The sequence below is a fragment of the Tamandua tetradactyla genome, chromosome 25, assembly GCF_023851605.1.
Source record: "Tamandua tetradactyla isolate mTamTet1 chromosome 25, mTamTet1.pri, whole genome shotgun sequence".
In the NCBI taxonomy this organism is placed as follows: domain Eukaryota; kingdom Metazoa; phylum Chordata; class Mammalia; order Pilosa; family Myrmecophagidae; genus Tamandua; species Tamandua tetradactyla.
In genome coordinates, this window is record NC_135351.1 from 8,434,689 (window position 1) to 8,452,205 (window position 17,517).

Consider the following 17,517-nt stretch of genomic DNA (forward strand, 5'->3'; position numbering starts at 1 on the left):
GTTCATCCACCAATCACCTGCGGAGACCGCTCCATACAGCTTTTGCCTCCCGAGGCCTGTGGATTTGATTAGTGAGCCTGAGGGTTACCCTGGACTTATTACGCCTGACATCATAAAAGTCACCGCTGGTGTGGCCTTTGCTGCTACCTGGGAAGGGGTCCCCCCAAGGCCTTCCCAGCCAATAGGTTGTGGGGGGGGGTTGTATTTGGTGCTCTGATGTCGATCAGCTCTCCAGGAAAGGCCAGCCTCTGGAAAGTCACGAGGTTACCCACTGGACTGACCAAAAAAAAAAAAAAAAGTGTTAACATCCAGTGTTGACGAGGATGCGGGGAAACCAACACTGTGCACCCTTTGGGAAAGTAATCCAACCATTACCTTTTCAAATTAAAAATACACACAAGTAAATACCTTTCAGCCCAGCAATCCAACTTTGGATAATCTATTCTGTGGAAGAAATAAGAATAGCAGTATGTACAGTCCTTGGGACAGGAATACTTATTACAACATTTGTAGAATACTAAGAAAATGGGAAAACCTAAATGTCCATCAAAGGTGGAAAATTAAATAAATTGTAGCATAGCTATTCTATGAAATATTGTAAGACAATTTAAAAAGAATGACTTGTTTAGCTATTGACCTTGAAGGATTTGATTGTCAAAAAATATACATCAAAATTTGGAAAAACCAAAACAAGCAAAACCCACCCTCCATAGGGGTATATGTTAGTGTGTGCTTTTATAAGCATTGGGGGAGATATGGAAGGATATTCAATGGCCATTTAACATAATTAATGGAGGGGGTATTCATTTTTTTTCCCCTTTCTGTATTCTTATATTGCTTTGCTGAATATATAATAAATTCGTCACAAGTTTTTTTGTTTTGTTTTAATTTGGGAGAGGAATTGCTACAAATGATGGGAGTGGAGCTATGGAGCAAGCTCCAGAAGAAATTCCTAAGAATTCAGGGGCTCGAGGTTGGGGTTTCACAGGAAGTGAAAGTTCAGGGGTCTTGGCCAGATACTCAGGCGCCAGATTGAGTGCGGTGGGAGGTAGGGGTGCCGTTACCGTGGAAAGGAGGACTAATGTAGGACTGATGTAAGTCAGGGATCTGAACTTGAAAACGAGAGCTGTGTAGCCTGTTGCAAGAAGGATTTCAGCTGCTGGACTATAATACAGAGTAAAGCAGCAACCCCCACCCCTGCCCATAGTATTAAAGATCCGGACGAGGTTGTCTTCTGAGATCTCGAAGTTATTTTGAAGAATTCAGGGAGAACGATCGGACTAAGCTGGGTCGAAGCAGGAGGAAAGAAAAAGAATAGCTCACAATAGGTAAGAGGTAAGTTGCATGAACGTGCGCTTCCTATCATGTGATACAAAGTACACTTCGTATACGCTCTGTATCATGTGATACAAAGTACACCCCTGAGAAGTGGTATTATTACCCCCATTTCACAGAGGAGGAAACTGAGGCACGGCGGTTAGGCAAACCCGCTCAAGGTAACGCAGCTGGTGAAGGGGGTCTTCCGAGTCCCACCGAAGGCGACGTCCTTCCGGGGCACGAATCTGAACCGGAATGCCACACTCCTCTCCTCCCCCGGCCCAGGGATGAGGACGGTCTCCACAGAGACTTCCTCTCGCGTGGTCAGCGGGGTGCCTCCGGAGCCGGAGCGGGGCTGCAGCCCCCTTCCCGGGGCTGAGTCCGGCTGGGCCGGGTTTCCTTACTGCGGCGCTCGGGTTTGCGGTCCCTGCGGGAGCTTCTCTACCTTGTTCTTCTCCTTGAGGGGAAAAACACCAATTAAATTATTAAAAAGTTCCCAGACGCCAGGGCCTCTGTGGTGCAGGGGCTGCGAACCCCGCTTCTTCTCACCGCCCAGCCCCTGGAGTCTCCACCGACCCCTCCCTCTCCGTTGTCTCTCCAGGGCTGGGGTGAGTAGGGGGTGGGATGGGATCGTCGCTTTGATGTCCTCTGATGGGTGTTTGGGAAGAAGGAGTGGGCCAGGGAGGCCTGTGGAGGTGACAGGAGACTGTTCCAAAATGAACCCTTCTCAGAACTTCCACGCCCAGGCAGGCATGTGTGTGCCTGTATGTGGTGTAGTGGGGGGGAGGGGGGGGGGAGGTGGATTGAAGACTTTTCTGGGATTTGAGGAGATTTGGGGAAGAGGGAAGAATTTCCCGAGCAGGCTAGGGGCTTGGTACTCCTGGAGAGGAGGGCACTACATTCCTTGTGGCCCTGCCCCCCAGAAGTTACTCTCCAGCGAATGGACACTTGCATCCCCAGAACCTGTTTGGGGATTTGGGTGCTTATCGCCTTCTGTGAAAGTTTTGAATGACAATAAGCCCCAGTTTCATCTCTATCCTTTATCTCTGCTTCACAACTCTATTATCTCCAGCTCTAAATTTCTCCATCATCTCTTTTAAGTCTACAGCCTCTGTTTCTTCCTTCTGCTAACTCTGGATCTGTTTCTCCCCTCTCTCCCCCGTCTCTTCATTTGCCACTGGGCACTGTTCTCTTCCCTTTCTCCTCCTTCCCTCTAATTCCTCCTCCCTAAGGCCCCTGGACTGCCTTGGCTGACAGGACTGGAGCTCTGTCCTCTCTGATATTTTTACAAGAAAACCAACCAAACATTGAAATCAACTCCGGCAGCGAATGGAGTGAAGGAGGGCCTCCGGTTTCCTTCCCCAATCCCAACAGCTCCTTGGGGGCTCGAAGCCAGCATGAGTTGGCCACATGGAGAGCTGAGGGCGGTGCCAGGAGCAAGGTGGGCTGCTCCCACGTGTGCGCGGGGAGGGGCGGGCCGGACGGGCCCCTCGGTGTCCGCCGCTCATCCTGCCGCCTCCCCCTCCTTCTTCCACCTCCCCCGAGGGATGGGACAAATTCACTCTGGTTAATAACACCTCTCTGAGCCGGAACAGGGTTTACCGCGCTGATGGCTTAAAAACAATAACATCAACTGACATATGGAAACGTCATCACGATTAAACAGCAAATTATAGTGGACGACGGCACGATAATAATCTAACCAGCCAGATGCTGCAGCCTGGGGTTCTGAAACCCTTGGCCTTAAGCCCTTCGGGCACTCTCCTAGAGCACATGAGGGTGACCCCGGCCTTGGACAGGGCTACCGGCACCCAAACAGGGCGTCGAGCTTTCTCGGACGGTCGGGGGCTCCCTAGGGGCCCGCGCAGCTTCTGAGGCCGGGAACTGGGAGGAGTGGGAGCGCGTAAGCACAGGGCGGTGGGGTACGCTACCTCCAGGGAGGTCCCACGTGGGAAGTAGTTGGAACTGCGGTAGGAGGAAGGGGGTTCCTTGGGAATCTCCGTTTGTAGAGCAAACAACTCCTGCCCAATCCCCGCCCCTTCGTCCATCCATTTCCCTCCTTCAGCCCCTCCTTCTCCCTGTCTCAGCCTGGCCTCCTCCCGCGTCTCGAAGGAGATTGATTTCTAGATGCGCAACCCGCACTGCAAGGGAAGCGGCGTCCTCCCCGTGTCGCGGGGATCTTCTTGGCCTCCAAACCCGCATGCTCCGCCCCTCCCCATCCTCAAGCCCAGGGGAGCGATGCGTCCTTTTTATTTTGGCGAGCAAAGGGCCCATTTATGCGCTCAGGTTCAGCCGGATTTGGGGAGGAAAAGAGACCCATCCGAGGCCTGCGTTATTATGGCAAAAAATGACGGAAGAAGACCCTCCCTCTTTCTCCCAGTTCCCCACCCTCTCATTAAATAGATTCGAATTTTAAAATAGACTGAATTCAAATTTAATTTGAATTCCACCCGGGTTGAGCTCGGGTTAGAATTGTCCTATTTATACCTGGACTGAACATAACCATTGAAACGAAGAGATCAACACACAAATCTATTTTCCAAAACAACTAGCGTTTCCTCCATAGGTGACCAGCGCGGTTCCTTGGTTTTCCAGGGGACCGGGGATCGGCGGAGGAGGGGCCGCGTGGGGTGGGGATGGGGTTGGGGGGCGTAGCGGCCCGTCGCTATGCTCCGGAGTGGCCTGCGCGGCGCATGTGCGCGCGGGCGGTTGTAATATATGCTGCCATTAAAACTCAGCGCAGCTTCCAGTGCTCGCGGCACAGGGACGCATGTGTTGCTGGAATTCAGTCCTTGGGGGGAATGCAGATTGGGCTGAGACCCACTGGGCTTGATTTATGAACTGTTACACTAGCGATAGTTTACACATTGCATTTCAGAGCCCCGGTGCACACTCCCTGCGGCGGGCTCGGCGGGGCTGGACCCCTTGCAGCCTCCGGGATCACCCCTCATCCTGTCGCTACGTGCACTCCCCCAAGGACCCTGCCGCTCCCTCCCACCCTCATCTTCCCGGAGAAATCAGATTTCGATTGCAATGAAGTCAGAGATCTCCATCCGTATTTCCCCAACCCGCTCCAGGTCAGCATCCCTCGGACCCGGGTCGCCACCGCTCCTGTTTACTCTTGAATGTTTACTTCTCGATAAGGTATTGCGGGACCTATAAATAGGAGAGGTGGAAGCGGCTTCTCCTGCCAGATCAATAGGGCTTCGTCTCCTGACCATTTCAGCTAAGCCGTCTTATTAATTATGAAAGGATTCACCTGATCCCTGCCAGGGCACACAGCCTCTCCGCCCCGCTGCTGGAGCCATTAATGGCGGTTCCTTCTCGAGCTGCTTATTGCCACCGCAGAGGCCCTTCCAGGCCCCGCCAGGAGGAAGAGGAGGAGGAGGAGGAGGAGGAGGAAAAGAAGGGTGAGGAAGAGGAGGAGGAGGAGGCGAAGTTAGGGCCCCGTCTGCGTGAAGGATTTCCCAGGCTCCTGGGGTGCAGGTGGCGGCCGGCCCACTGGTCCACTAAACCTCACCTAGAAATGATTTCTGCTTTTTAAAAATATATATTCATTTATTAAAAAAAAAACCCAAAGCAAGCAAACAAACAAACAAAAAGAAAAAACAAACTGTCTTTTCCTCTTCTTTAAGTAAAAGGAATTTCAGGGAAGTGTTGCAAAGTATCCGAGATGGGAAAGGGTCTGCTGGAAACGGTAGATTATCAGGTGAATTTGTTACTTGGCATACTAGGAGAACTCCACCGAGAAAGCAAGATTGGGGTAGGAAACAAACGACACCCCTATTTCAAACAATAACTTTTATTTTATACTTCTCTATACTTTGTAGCAAATCTTTTTTGCTGAATTTAATTTATAATAAACTTTTTTTAAATTACATCTCTCTCTTTTTTTAAAATCAAGGCTCTTTTATGTCAAAATCTTTTTTAACTATATTTTAGATTAACATTTAACATCCCCCCCTTGTGATCTATACCGTTGGATATTCAGGTATTACTGTATGTGTAACAGCTAAAACAAGAGAGGAGGGAAAATAAAGGCAGTGAACTTAGAAAGATGTATTGATAGCAGGTAAAGCTAATCCCTCAGCGACCTTAGCAGCATTTGTTCTGGCAGCCTTCTCCTTGACATCAGAGATTTCCTCAACCCTTTTCCTCTCTCCCTCCTATCCTTACACAAATAATAAAACCAACAATCTGTCCCTTCACCTTTCTTGAGGAGAAATGTGCAGTGGAAATGATCAAAACAAGATACTGTGGAAGAAAGATGCGTACGTGAATTGGTTGCCATATGCTTCGCACGTGGACATATCTCTTTTGAATTCATTCCCCATGGCCTTCTCCTCTCCTTCTCTTTCCTATTAGGAGGAGCCCATCATTTTTCATGTATTAACATGATTAATATATTAGGTGGCCCAGGGCCATTCCTGAGATTCTTTTGCCAAAAAAAAAAATTAAAATTAAAAAAAAATGGGGTGGGTTTGCCTTTTTCTTATTTGTGTGTGTGTGAAGAAGGACTAAAGCTGAGGTCCGATTTTGGCTGTGCTTGCTTGCTCACTGATTGGTAACATTTGGCAAATAAAACACAGGAATTCAAAGGAAATAATAATAATAAAGAGAATTGGGATTCCCCACCATCCTATATGAGTGTTTTCAGCATCACAGAGAATCACAACGTCCCCAAAGAACGAATGGATCTTCCTCTCGATTTCCGGGATCATGAAGTGAGTGTGGGCGGGCGCGCGGGGGGAGCCGGCCGGCGCTCAGAAAAAAAGCCAGGTTGCTAAAGCTGCCGAGAGAGACGCCAGGAGCAAGGGGAGCGCGGGGAGTAGGGGCCCCGCCGCCCGGTTGCCGCTGCCGCAGAGTTCGAATAAGCTGCCTTGGATGTTGAGGTTTTTGGATTCTTTTCTCAGTTTGTCCCACATGTCTTTCGCCCCTTCCTGGCAATCCGTAAGGGCTGTGACCGTGCAGCTGTGGAAATCCTCCCAGTATCTGGCAAGGAACAGAACAAAAAAAAAAAAGAAGAAGAAGAAGAAGAAGCAGGTTCATTTCGGGGGCGGGGAGCACCCGGGACCTGCGTCCTGCGCCTTACCCCTCCCGGCCTCGCCAATCTCCCAGGACGACCCTTCCCTATTTCCTCTTCACAGCCCTGGCGCCAGGGCTGCACCAGGTCAGTACCAGCGGGACCTGGGCCCGATCCCAGAAGCGGCTGATCTGCAGGAAGGGCCGCCTCCTTCGGACCCTGGGTGCCCCTCCTAGGTGCTCGGCGGGGACCCGACAGCCTGCAGCCGGGCTGCGCGCGCTGGCACGGCGGCCTGCGCAAACAGATTGTCCGCCCTCCTCGGGGAAAGCTAGGAAAACAGCGCTAAGCCTTGCAAGCTGCCGCCCATTAATGCCTCTTAGTTTGCAAGATGGGTTACTTGCTCTGATCACGGCCCTCCCCTCTGGGCTTCTCACATTCTCCTCCCCCTCGTCCCTTGCGTCTCCCTCCTCTCCTGCACTCTCGCCTTCGCCCTCATTCTCTCCCACCTGTCCTCCTTCTCCACTTCTTTCTTTGTTCCCCATTCTCCCCATTTCTCCTCTCTTTATTTTCTTCCTTCTTTGTCTTACTTCCCGTCCCTCCGTTTTCCTCTCTTGCGCACCTCACTTGCTCCCCTTCAGTTGTTTCGGTCGGCGGCGCCCCCTCCCGCCTTGCTCCCTACAAGATTCCTGCTCAGATTCGGTCCGGAGACTCCTGTCTGCCTCTCCCACTCCCAGACCTCGGTGAGTGTCAGCTTCCCAGCACCTGGGGCCAGCTTTGTAGCCCTTTCTTGCTTCTGCAACCCTCTGAGCTCCAAATTCTGCACGCTCGGTCCCTCGTCTTCCACCTCCAATTTCTTTCCGTGGGTCTGGATCCCCTGAGAGCCTCCTTCCTCCAAATCCCCAGTCCCAGGGAGGCGAGGGCCCACCTCCTCGTCCTCCTTTTCCTGCGCCCTCCCGGGAGGACAGCGCGTGTCTCAACCACTTGCTCCTCCCGGGCGCAGCTCCTCGCCCCGCCCCCACAACCTTCATCCAGTCTGTCCTTTTTTATTGTTCCCCTTTCTTCTGAAAGCCCAAAATAGATCCTGAGACTAAATATAATCCCAACGCGTGATCGATTCTTGGGGCGCTGTCTCCTTTCCGCGCTGGGTCGATTTGGGCGTCTCGGTATCTCCGGACTGGCTCCCACCTCACCCAACCCTGGGCTCCAGGTCACCAGCGCCCTCCCTCCACACAATTTAATTGTATTTTCTCCTCTTCCTTCTACTGGTTCACCTGGACTGTAAGCATTTTGCAGGCAAGCACCGTGTTGGATTCATCCTTGCTTTTGCCCCCACCCCATCTTGCCGCTAATAGTAAGAGTTATAAGTGTTTGTTGAATTGCTTTGAGCTGAGACTGTTTTCTAATGAGCTCAACGAATTCTTAATTTATGAGGAGTGGGGGGCCCGGGCCCGAGGCTTCCAGATTTCTCAACTTGTAATAAAGAGCAAAATTTAGAGAAGCCTAAAGGTTGAGGGGACACCTCTCCTGCAAAGCTTCTAGGGTAACTGTTCCTCCTAGGAGAATCTAAATCGTTCTGTTCTTTAAGCATGCCCAGGAGGGGACCTCACCCTCGTGGAAGAGGGGCTTGGTGGAGAAGGACTGACATCTATGTGTCAATGGGATGAAGTGGGCTTCAACAGTGTGTTGAGCAAACAAGCTACGAATGGAGTGAAGATGAGACCCAGCTTGTGGCCTCAGATACTCTGGAGGGGCCCTCCTCATTGCCCTGTTTTCCAGGATTTAAGTCCTGCTGAAAAATTAAAATTGCTTGGAATGATCGAGTTCCCAGAAATGATTAAGGATTTCAGAGCTGGACTGTATTTAACCTTTTGTCGAATGATTCTTTACACATTTTACCTATCACCAGACACACAGGATTAAAGGGGGTGGGTGTGCATCTGAAACGAGATTTTTGTTTCTTTTGCAATATAAAGGTGGTAAGAAGCCACTTAGCAGTTACTTTCTTCCTTAGAGATCAGCAGAATATTTAGGAAAGCACATACCAAATTTGACTCCTGATTAATTCAAACGAACCCATAATTCAAGCAAACACTCCCCGCTCCCCAAGGAATTAGCCAGAGAAAGGGGGGAATTCACAGTTAAAAAGATATCACAGAGAAGGGTCACTCCAACGTCTGGGATAAGGGACACCTCTTGCTTTGGCCTTACTGGAACAACCACTATGTGTGTGGTGGGGGCACAGCTTTTTTGTGAGGGAGGGGAGGAGGCACAAATCTTTTGGTGGGAAAAAAAAGGGTGCAAGTGCTGCAGAGGATGGGGGAGATTCTAAGGTCTGCAGCAGCTAAAACGACCTCCACAGAGGGCTCTGTGGGTTACCTCATACGCGAGTGGGAGCAGTATTTTCCAGCTAATCTGTGGATAAACGCCACTGGCCTGGCTATAAACTCCTTTCCCTCTCTTCTTGGACTCTCAGCTCTCCTGGCTTGGAGGACCGCACAGATCCGGGAAGGCAAACAAACAAACAAACCAAAAGCCCTCCCCCTTCTACAAAAAAAGAGAAAAAAATACAAGCAGAGCGGCACCCGGAGCCTCGGAATCCGCTACACACACAGAAGAGACTAGCACACACACACACACAGTCACACACCCCGCGATCTGTTTTTCTGGGGCAATGTCAAAGGCACACAACAAACTAGTCTTAGCTCTCCTAAAAGAGGAAGTCCCCTCTCCGCACACCCTTGCCTGCTACCGCATTTTCTTGGAAGGGCATTTTAACAGGGACAAATGGGCAGTTTAAGCCAAGTGACTTTTCCTTTAGGCAAAGCTAGTGTTCTTCAGAAACCTCCTCAAACCCAAACCAACTGTCCTTCCGGGAGTAGCACTTTTTCATGCGAGAGGAAAAGAGTAAGAACTGCCTCGAAGCAGCGCTCCTAACCCCTCGCTCCCCGGCCCAGAGCTACGCGCATCCTCTGTGCGCTCGGGTGAGGCCGCAAAGCCTGAGCTTGGGCTCCGCGCGGGGTGTCCCCCCTGCAGCCACCCCAGGCCGTGGGGTGGCCCTTGGTAGGTTCTGATTCCGGGGGTTGGGCCGCAAGGCCAGTGGATTCGTCGCTGGGCCTCGGCCTGGGGGCGAGAGATAGAAGGCGCCAATTCGCGTTGGTGCGGAACTCCGAGCACCGGCCGGGAGGAGCAGTGCCCCTCGGTGAAGAAGTCCAGCCGTCCAGAAAACGCGACACTTACGTGCACACGGTCTTGATGTTCGTCTTGTCGTCCAGGCCTTGCGGGTAGTTGGCCATGCTGTCGCCCAGCTTGAGCAAACAGTCGGAGAAGCCCTTAAAGACCGCATCGCACTTGCCCGCTGCTCTCACGGCCTGCACCAGGTACGCTGCGGGGAGGAGGGCACAGCGGTCAGCAGCGCCGCCACCCGGCCCGACCGCCCCAAGGGGACCCGCCCGCCCCGGGGACCCCGCTCGGCTTCACCCCCATTAGGGGCTTGAAGCTCAGTCCTCAGCCGTGCGCCCAGCCGCGCGGCGCGCGAGTGTTAAACGTGCCTCCTCGAGGAGGCCCAGGAAATGACTGTCCTGCACCCAATGTCGCGTCTTTTGCAAAACGCGCGCGCGCGTGTGTGTGTGGGTGGGTGTGAATGGGCGGATAGTCACACTTTTTGGGCTGAGTCCGTCCCGTTTTCCAGCTCACTCCCGCATCTCTCTATATTTCGCTTTCTTTTTCCATCGCCCCCTCTTCTCACCTCCCTCATCTCTTTTATTTCTCTTTCTCCTCACTCCCTCCTTCCTTTTCCAACACTTTCCCCACAAGCCTCTTCGCGGCCCCTCGCGGTGGAGTCTGAGGTGACAGAAGGGGTCTGCCAGCAGAGTAGGCGGTGGAGAGGCGGCACAGCGTCGGCTTACATAGCTGAAGCCACCGCCACCTTGGTGCGAAGGAACCCCCAGGTCTTTGGTGGGCCTCAGCAAACATTGCTGAATGAGCGAATGAATAAGGTCCTTCGAAGCCCGAAATGGATTATTTCATTATGGCACCGATTACCTACCATGGAGTCTTTGCATTCCGAGGGAAAATTTGGAGACACCCCTGCCCCCACCCTCGGTCCCACTAGGAAGAATCTCCCAGGCCTGGGGAGTCCGCAGTCTAGGCGCCAGAAGGGGCGGGGGTGCAGACTGGACGCGTGACCCCAGGTCGCATCCGCGAAGGCCTAATCTAGTGCCCCCTGCCCCTCTCCGCCTCCGTGCCTCTGTCCGCGGTTCAGCTCCCCATTCACCTTTAAAAGCACTGCGGCCAGCAGCAGGTGACCGAGTCCCGGGGTGGTAGAAGCATCTGGGGAGGCAGGAGGAGCAGGGAAACCCAGGCATATGGAGGGCCTCGCTTCTGGCCTGCCAAATGGCTGCGGCCATTTCTTTCCACCCATCTCTCCCTCCAAGGCCAAGGAACGGGGATAGAAGCTGGATTCCCAGCGAACAAGAACCAACCAACCCCCCACCCCAGTCCCACCCCGCTTCTGGAGCGCGCGGGAGAGAAGGGCAGATCTGCGAAGTAGAGGGCCGAGGACCGGAGGGCGGAGAAGGGGCAAACCTCAAACTCAATCGAAATATGCCTCCAGTGCACACGGTCCTGGTCACCGGCCGGGTCCTCTGCAGTCGTCTGGCCACAGCGGCTCGGTGTGCGAATGCGACCGGGAAGGACCGCATGCCCCCAACCCCGCAGCCGCTTATCTCAGAGTAACGGGCCAGACGCAGACAGGGGGAAGGTGACCCAATCCGCCGCAGCCCCCGAGCGCGCACGGTTTGCAAATTGCTGCAGGAAGAGCAAGGCGGGCCTTGCGCTCTCTAATCCGGAACGGGAAGCGCTGGGGAAGGCACCGAGGTTAACTTCGACCTCGACTCCGGCAGATACGTGCACCTTCCTAAATCTTCCTGTCCTCCCCTTACTCGAAATAGTCACTATCTGTGCTACAGCAACACCGAATCGAAGACTAACATAGAATCTCACAAATAAACGGATCCTTGTTCTAATTGCTCTCAGTAAAAATGAAATAAATCCTATAAGCCGTCTTTGATAAATGCAGCTTTGCAAGGAATAAACGAAACAAAATACAGTCCACCCTCCCCACCCTTCACCCTTTACCTCCACCTCTAAACTCGGAGGCAAAAAAAAAAAAAGAAAAGAAAAGAAAAAGAAAAGAAGCCCTTAAGAAGCATTGACAGTTGTTTCTGTTTTTTGTTTTTGTTTTAAATAAAAAGGGAAGTTGGGGCTCTCCCGGGAGGGAAGCGCTCCTGTCACGTTGTCTTCCCAGGCGCTGCTGGAGGAGAAGACCCTCCGCACCGCGCATGTGTGAGTGTGTGCGTGTGTAAAATAAGAAGTGAAAATGTCTGTCTTTTGCAACTGTGACTTCTTTGGCCCGAGCTGGGAGGAGATAGGTAGCCTGAGCACTGGACGGATTTTGCGGGCTCACGCTACCCAGCAGGTCGCAGCTCCCACGTACCTCACTGTCCTTCCTGAACCGGGCTGCGGCAAGGCTCGGGTGATTGGGCCTGGCTGGATCTCTGTACTCTCGGGCATCCCTGTCCTGTGCCATTTCCATCCATCCATTCATTCGTTCGACCTCTCATTCATTCCAAACTTCCTCGGTCTGAGCCTTCATTCGCGGTCTCTCTCTCCACCTCCCCGCCCCTTCCCAACCCCCACCTTTCTTGCCAAATGTCAATGATTTGGGACAGCTTCCAGCCATGAATTAATAAAGACCGAGGCTCTGGTGCGGGAAAGGGCAGACGTCCGGGAACAAATATGCCCAACTTCAATCCCACAGCCTGCATAAAACCATTTTCTGGGCCGAAGTGCACCCTGCTGTCTCCCGGATCCCACCTGGATTCAAAGCTAAAAGTCTGCAGCAAGTTATTTTTCTGTTTCCCCTTTTGGGTATAGAACACAGAATCCCAGACCTTCGATTAAAATCCCTATTTAAAAAACAACTGTTGTCTCCCATTCTCTAAAAAAATCTGTGACTAATAGTAGAATGTCACATTAACTTATTTCCAACATTTAAGAGATTCGCTAGCATTAGAAATAGTCTTTATTTATTGCAGCTCTTTGCACCAATGTCAAAGATTCAAAACCATCAGAATCACATCATCAAGGCATTTCTTAGAATTAAAGGTAAACGCCAACATTCCGTATCCATACATTCCTAAATCTGTTTAGACAAAAAACTCAGATACGCAAAAGCATATTAAATACATTAAAACACTGTTGCAAAGAATCAATTTCAATGTCTAGTTAATTTCAAACCTCCTTTCCTCCACATTTCTCATATATCAAGATGTTATGCATTCTCCCTTTCCCAAAACCAATTTTCTAAAGCTTTCCGCATCCCGCCCCCCCCCCCCCAATACGGCAAGGATTTGTCTGCAAAGAATGCTACAGTCTGAAATGATAGCAGGCAACAATTCCCTCGGTTTCCAGAAATCCTGTTTGAAGAGTTTCTATTTTTTCTCTCGTCCATTCTATTAATAACCTGCTTTGCTTTCACTTTAGGCTACCTTAATTAATACTCTGACTGGACATCAGAGATGGTTTCCTAGTGGTTCCCAAAACGTCGCCTTCATTGCAGATGGAAAAATGCTAACTTTTTCTTAAAAAAAATCTACAGTGTAATTACTACTCAACATTCCTTAACATAAATTCGAATAAGCAAAAATAACACACACCTGGACATGACACATTGCAAACACTTTTTAACCCTTTCATATATTAAAAATGCAGATGACTGTTTAAAGTAGCAGCAAATATACCTAGAAAATTTAATTTTCGCATATTTGGCTGGAATCACTGTCCTCTATGGTAAAGCACCTTACAACCTCTGGCCTGGGGTTCCCTGTCCTTCTTGAATTTGCCCCCCAGCCGGGTCTGCGGTGCCCGGTGCAGACGCTGCAGCTAGGAGATGGAGTGCAGGGGGTAGGGTGGCTGGGAGGGGGAAGAGAATGACAAAGTTCTAAATGCAGCAGTCTGAGCCCTGGAATATCTTTGCTTTCCGCGCATAAACTTTCCAGTCCTAGCAGCCTAGCCATTTTGTTCCTGCAGTCACCTTCCGAACCTTCAAAATAATACCTCGCAATAGGGGCCAAAGCATTGCCCCAGAGCGCACCAAACCGGGTCTAACATCAGAGATGTAAGCAAAAATGGATGCGCGCTTTTGGCAAAAAAGGGGGAAACCCCCCTCAGGAAAACGACCGTCCGCACACATTTCCTGGCTAATGTTTGTAGGCTCTTGCTATAAGAAAACCAAACCCAGACGCGCGGGTTCCTAAAGAACCGATGCGCCCACCCTTTGGGGTTTGCCGGCTTCTCCGTAGCCCGGAGCGGAAGCCAGCGAGCGCGTTGGTTCCCATCGGCGCTTCGGGCTGGGGCCGGCTGCACGCCGCCTGCCCCAGCCGGGAGGCCACTTACCTATTTGCACTGCGAGGATCAGTGAAATATATCTGCCGTTCAACTTAAGTCCCATCCTATGTTTAGTCAAACCATTTGCGACCGCAGACCTTTAAATAGTTAGTTTAGAGAACGCGGGAGAAAGCTGAAACATAGGCATTGCCAACAAGTTCCGGGAGCGACGGAGACTTTATGCGCTGGGAAGGCAGAGGGAGGAGAGCAAGAGAGGGAGCGAAGAAGAGAGGGAGAGAGAGAGAGAAAGAGAGAGAGGCTGAGGGAGAGAGGGGGGGGAAGAGCTGGGAATGGTTCACTCCATTAGCAGGGGGCGGAGGAAGTACAGCCTCACGCCCACGAGCAGGCCTGACGTGGGGGATGACACCGAGTGATTTTTTTTTCTAATATAGACACCTTGGTGGAGAGTAGCCATTTATAGTCATCAGAAGCTGGAATTAATCAGATATCTTCAATTACTGTGTGATCCGAACGAAATCTCGCCTCCCGGGGGTGACCGCTTCCATATCCCCGTGGTCACCTCCGCCTCCTCGCCGTTCTCGGGGCCCCCCAACCCCGCCTCCTCCCTGCGCAGAACGGGGGCTCCCCCTCCCCTCCCTGCCTGGAACCGGGGAGTCCTGGCGCGCCCACTCCAAGGCTGGGCGATTGTTTCAAACTGCTCCCCCTCCTGCACCAGCTTAACAGCGATCCAGCCCCCACCCCACAATGCAGGGGTGTGTGAGTGTGGGGGCGGTTAAAGGCGTGTGAGCAGGAAAACCAGCTAAACCAGCTCTATGAATTCGAAATCCCCCCATCGGCCGTAAGCCCTTGCACTTGCCTACCCTCTTTTTCTCAAACCCAGCAGCTGAGCTTTTGGGTGCAACCGGGAATGCGTGAGCAGACTCTAGCCAGCCCCCGGCACGAGCACACACTCACGCATAACGCGCTCCAAGCTGAACGGAGTGCTCCCGTGCACGCCCGCATACACTCCACTCGCGAGCGCGCTCATTCCCAGGGCCGGGGATTTGGTCGCAGGCAAGGGGCCCCTGAAATGGACAACGTGTGCCCTTTACGAATTGCACCAACCGGACCCGTGCTGAAAAGCCCGGCTTTTCCAGACATAGAGATACTTGCTTTTTTGGGGTGGGGGGTAGGGGGGACGGGGGCGGGGACAGAAGAAGTAGCTGGCGCCTCTGCAAAGGCATTTTGGTTTACTAGTGATTTGCTTACTCAGAGCTTTAGGAAATTTCCGAGGCGATCTCTAGCGTGCGGGTTTCTTTTCCTGATCCTCACGTGTCTCTTGGGCTGCACACACACGTACTCACACGCACACACGTACCTCACGTACGCACACTCTCCCGGGTCCACTCACGCCTGCACTACCTTTGACACCCGGGCACACACCCGGACAGACAGACGCAGCCTGCGCTGCAGCTACGTGCTTCTGCAGCTGCAACTGTTTCATAACTGTTTATAAGCTGAGTTTATGAATGATAAGTAAGCAAGGGCATTTTTTTTTTCTTTTCCTAAACACCTTTAGGTTTTGGTCTTCTCTTGCACCAAAAGAAGCTTAAATCCTAGCTTCTTTAATCAAACGTTAAAGAGGGCCCCACTGGTCTGGGAGGAAAAGAAGTTAAAATGATCCCTCATCAAAAAAAAAAAAAAAAAATCTTTCAGACGTACATCAGAGAACATCAAGATACCGAATAAGCAGTGGAAATGCAAACGGATTTAAGATAAATGGAATCAATTTACTTTTCCAGGCCGCAGTCCCGCACCCTATCTCGCTAGAGTGAGAGAAAGGGAGGGAAGGGTGCGTAGTGATGGGGTGGCCTGGGCCGTGGAGACCAGGGGCTGCTGGGACACGCTGGGTCTTCGCTGCAGCATTGCATGAAGTGAAGCCTCCCCTCAGGGGCCACCAGATCCGCAGACCCCCAAGTCGCCCAGCTCTCGTGACAGCCCCGGGTGTTTCTTTTCTCCGAGCTTGGAGGCCCCCGCGAGAGCCGAAAACTTGGGCGGGCAGGGGCGTGGCGTGGCTGGTGGCGAGAGGGGGGCGTCCTTCGGACCCGCCCCAGGCCGTCTCCAATGGCAGGAACGGGAGGTTGGTCTGAGGGGCGGGGCTCGGGCAACCCCACGCCCCCAGCCTCAGGTCCTCCCCACCAAGCCTCGCCCAGGACCCACCCCCGCCCCGCCCACAGCTCCGCCCCATCCACCGGCTCCCGGCGCCCCGGCTTTCCGTTACCCAGCCGCAGGCCAGTCGCAGCCCCGCGTCACACTGTTGCAGAACCCCGGGTGAGGGGCGGGGGGCACTTATGAGTTTTTGCATGGAATCCCTCAATGTCCTCTTCCTCCCCCTGTCCGCTTTCCTACTCGGGATCTTCCAGACGTCTTTTGCGGAATCTGGGAGTCCGGGTATGGGAGGGAGGCAGCGCACAGTGGCTAAAGGCATCGACGGGAAGCCCCTTGAGGGGGCGCCCTGCGGAGCGGCGCCTCACCTTCGCGCTCCTAGGTGGTTTCTCTGAAGGTGCTTCTGGCACACCCGAAAACCCCTCCGGCTTCCCTCTCCTCCTCCTCCCCCTACGTCCCAGCCTGCCTTTCTTGGCGGCGTTGGCCTTTTTAAGCGAACACCTGAGAGGCGGGCAGAATCAGCACTGCATGGGAATAATTTGAGAGTGCATAGTTGAAAGCGGATGCTAATGGTGGTTTTTTTTAGGAAGAAATTATTATTTAAAAAATTACGTGTGGTTCTCCAGTCAGGGCTCCAAGTAGGATTGGTTCTTTCTAGTTCCTTAATTAATTAAGGCAATTTATCCAGGGGTGAAAGTCTCCCTGGCACTATGGGTTGGACAATGCCTGCCTGACCAAATGAGGGAAAAGAATTGTAACAAAATAGGGTATCAGTGGCTGAGAGGGTTCAAATAGAGTGGACAGGCTCCTCTGGAGGCTTCTCTTAAGCAAGTTCCAGCTAGATATTGCTATTTACCATAGTTTGCCAGCCCCCAACCAAAATCATTTCTGTCAACCCTAAAGAATGCCCAGAGCTCTGTCTTAGATTCTGCAAAAGTCCCATGCACTATAATTACTTTCCAGAAACCTACAACTACCAGATGGCTCCTAAACCAGATAAGATCTGAAATTCAGACAGGCCAGTCTCTCCAGGACATCAGCTAGTTTCATCCACCATCCCATATTAAGGACAGCTCTTTCCAACATGAAAAAGTTAGAAAGGGCATAGTCCAAATACCCCTAAAGATTGGGAGAAAGATCAAAAGAGAAGGAGGAATTATAACAGAGAAGATAGTATTTAACAAATGAGTATGACTGCTGAATCATTATATCAATATTCTTTTTGTCTCTAGTGTCTTGGAGCAGCTAGAAGTAGACACCCCAAATTGTAGAACTGTAACCCATACCAAACTCTGAAATCTGTTCTATAACTGTTACAATGTACTTTGAAATTTATTTCTTTTTTAAATTTTTGCTGTATTTCACAAGAAAAATAATTTTTAAAGAAAGGCAGTACAGCCCTAGTTGCCAACAAATGCTGCCTATTTGGGAACATTGAGAGGCAATGCCTACGGTTGCTGGTGGAATTGAGAATGTTGCCTCTTGTTGCTCCACACCCTGTTTGGAATGAGGGGAAGAGAGGGAAGAGCCCTGAGGCTGTGGAGAAATCCGGATCCAGGCCTTGTGTCATCGATATGAACTGACCTTGGCGTGTTCTCTGGTTGCAGTTTCATAATCTGAAAAAT

General features: G+C 51.7%; 1 protein-coding gene across 5 annotated transcripts; it reads right to left on the reverse strand.

Annotated features, from left to right (window-relative positions):
* Positions 1-6: 6 nt before the first annotated feature.
* On the reverse strand, positions 7-14,412 carry NRN1 (neuritin 1). Of its 5 annotated transcripts, none has more exons than XM_077143717.1 (3): positions 14,388-14,412; positions 9,578-9,722; positions 7-1,774 (listed from the first exon to the last, which is right to left on the reverse strand). In XM_077143717.1, exons 2-3 carry the CDS (start codon positions 9,681-9,683, stop codon positions 1,449-1,451), a joined length of 432 nt encoding a protein of 143 aa, XP_076999832.1. In that variant the 5' UTR covers positions 9,684-9,722; positions 14,388-14,412; the 3' UTR covers positions 7-1,448. The 5 variants fall into 5 exon arrangements, with proteins under 5 accessions (XP_076999832.1, XP_076999831.1, XP_076999829.1 ...); XM_077143716.1 differs by lacking the exon at positions 14,388-14,412 and adding an exon at positions 12,889-13,227; XM_077143714.1 differs by lacking the exon at positions 14,388-14,412 and adding an exon at positions 10,925-11,490.
* Positions 14,413-17,517: the final 3,105 nt, after the last annotated feature.

Coding starts and splice junctions, on each gene's coding strand:
- NRN1 (XM_077143717.1), bottom strand. CDS start 9,683: ATGCGGTCTTTAAGGGCTTCTCCGACTGTTTGCTCAAGCTGGGCGACA. Junction 1,775..9,577: donor AACATCAAGACCGTGTGCAC/GTAAGTGTCGCG, acceptor TTTCCCCTCAAG/GAGAAGAACAAGGTAGAGAA.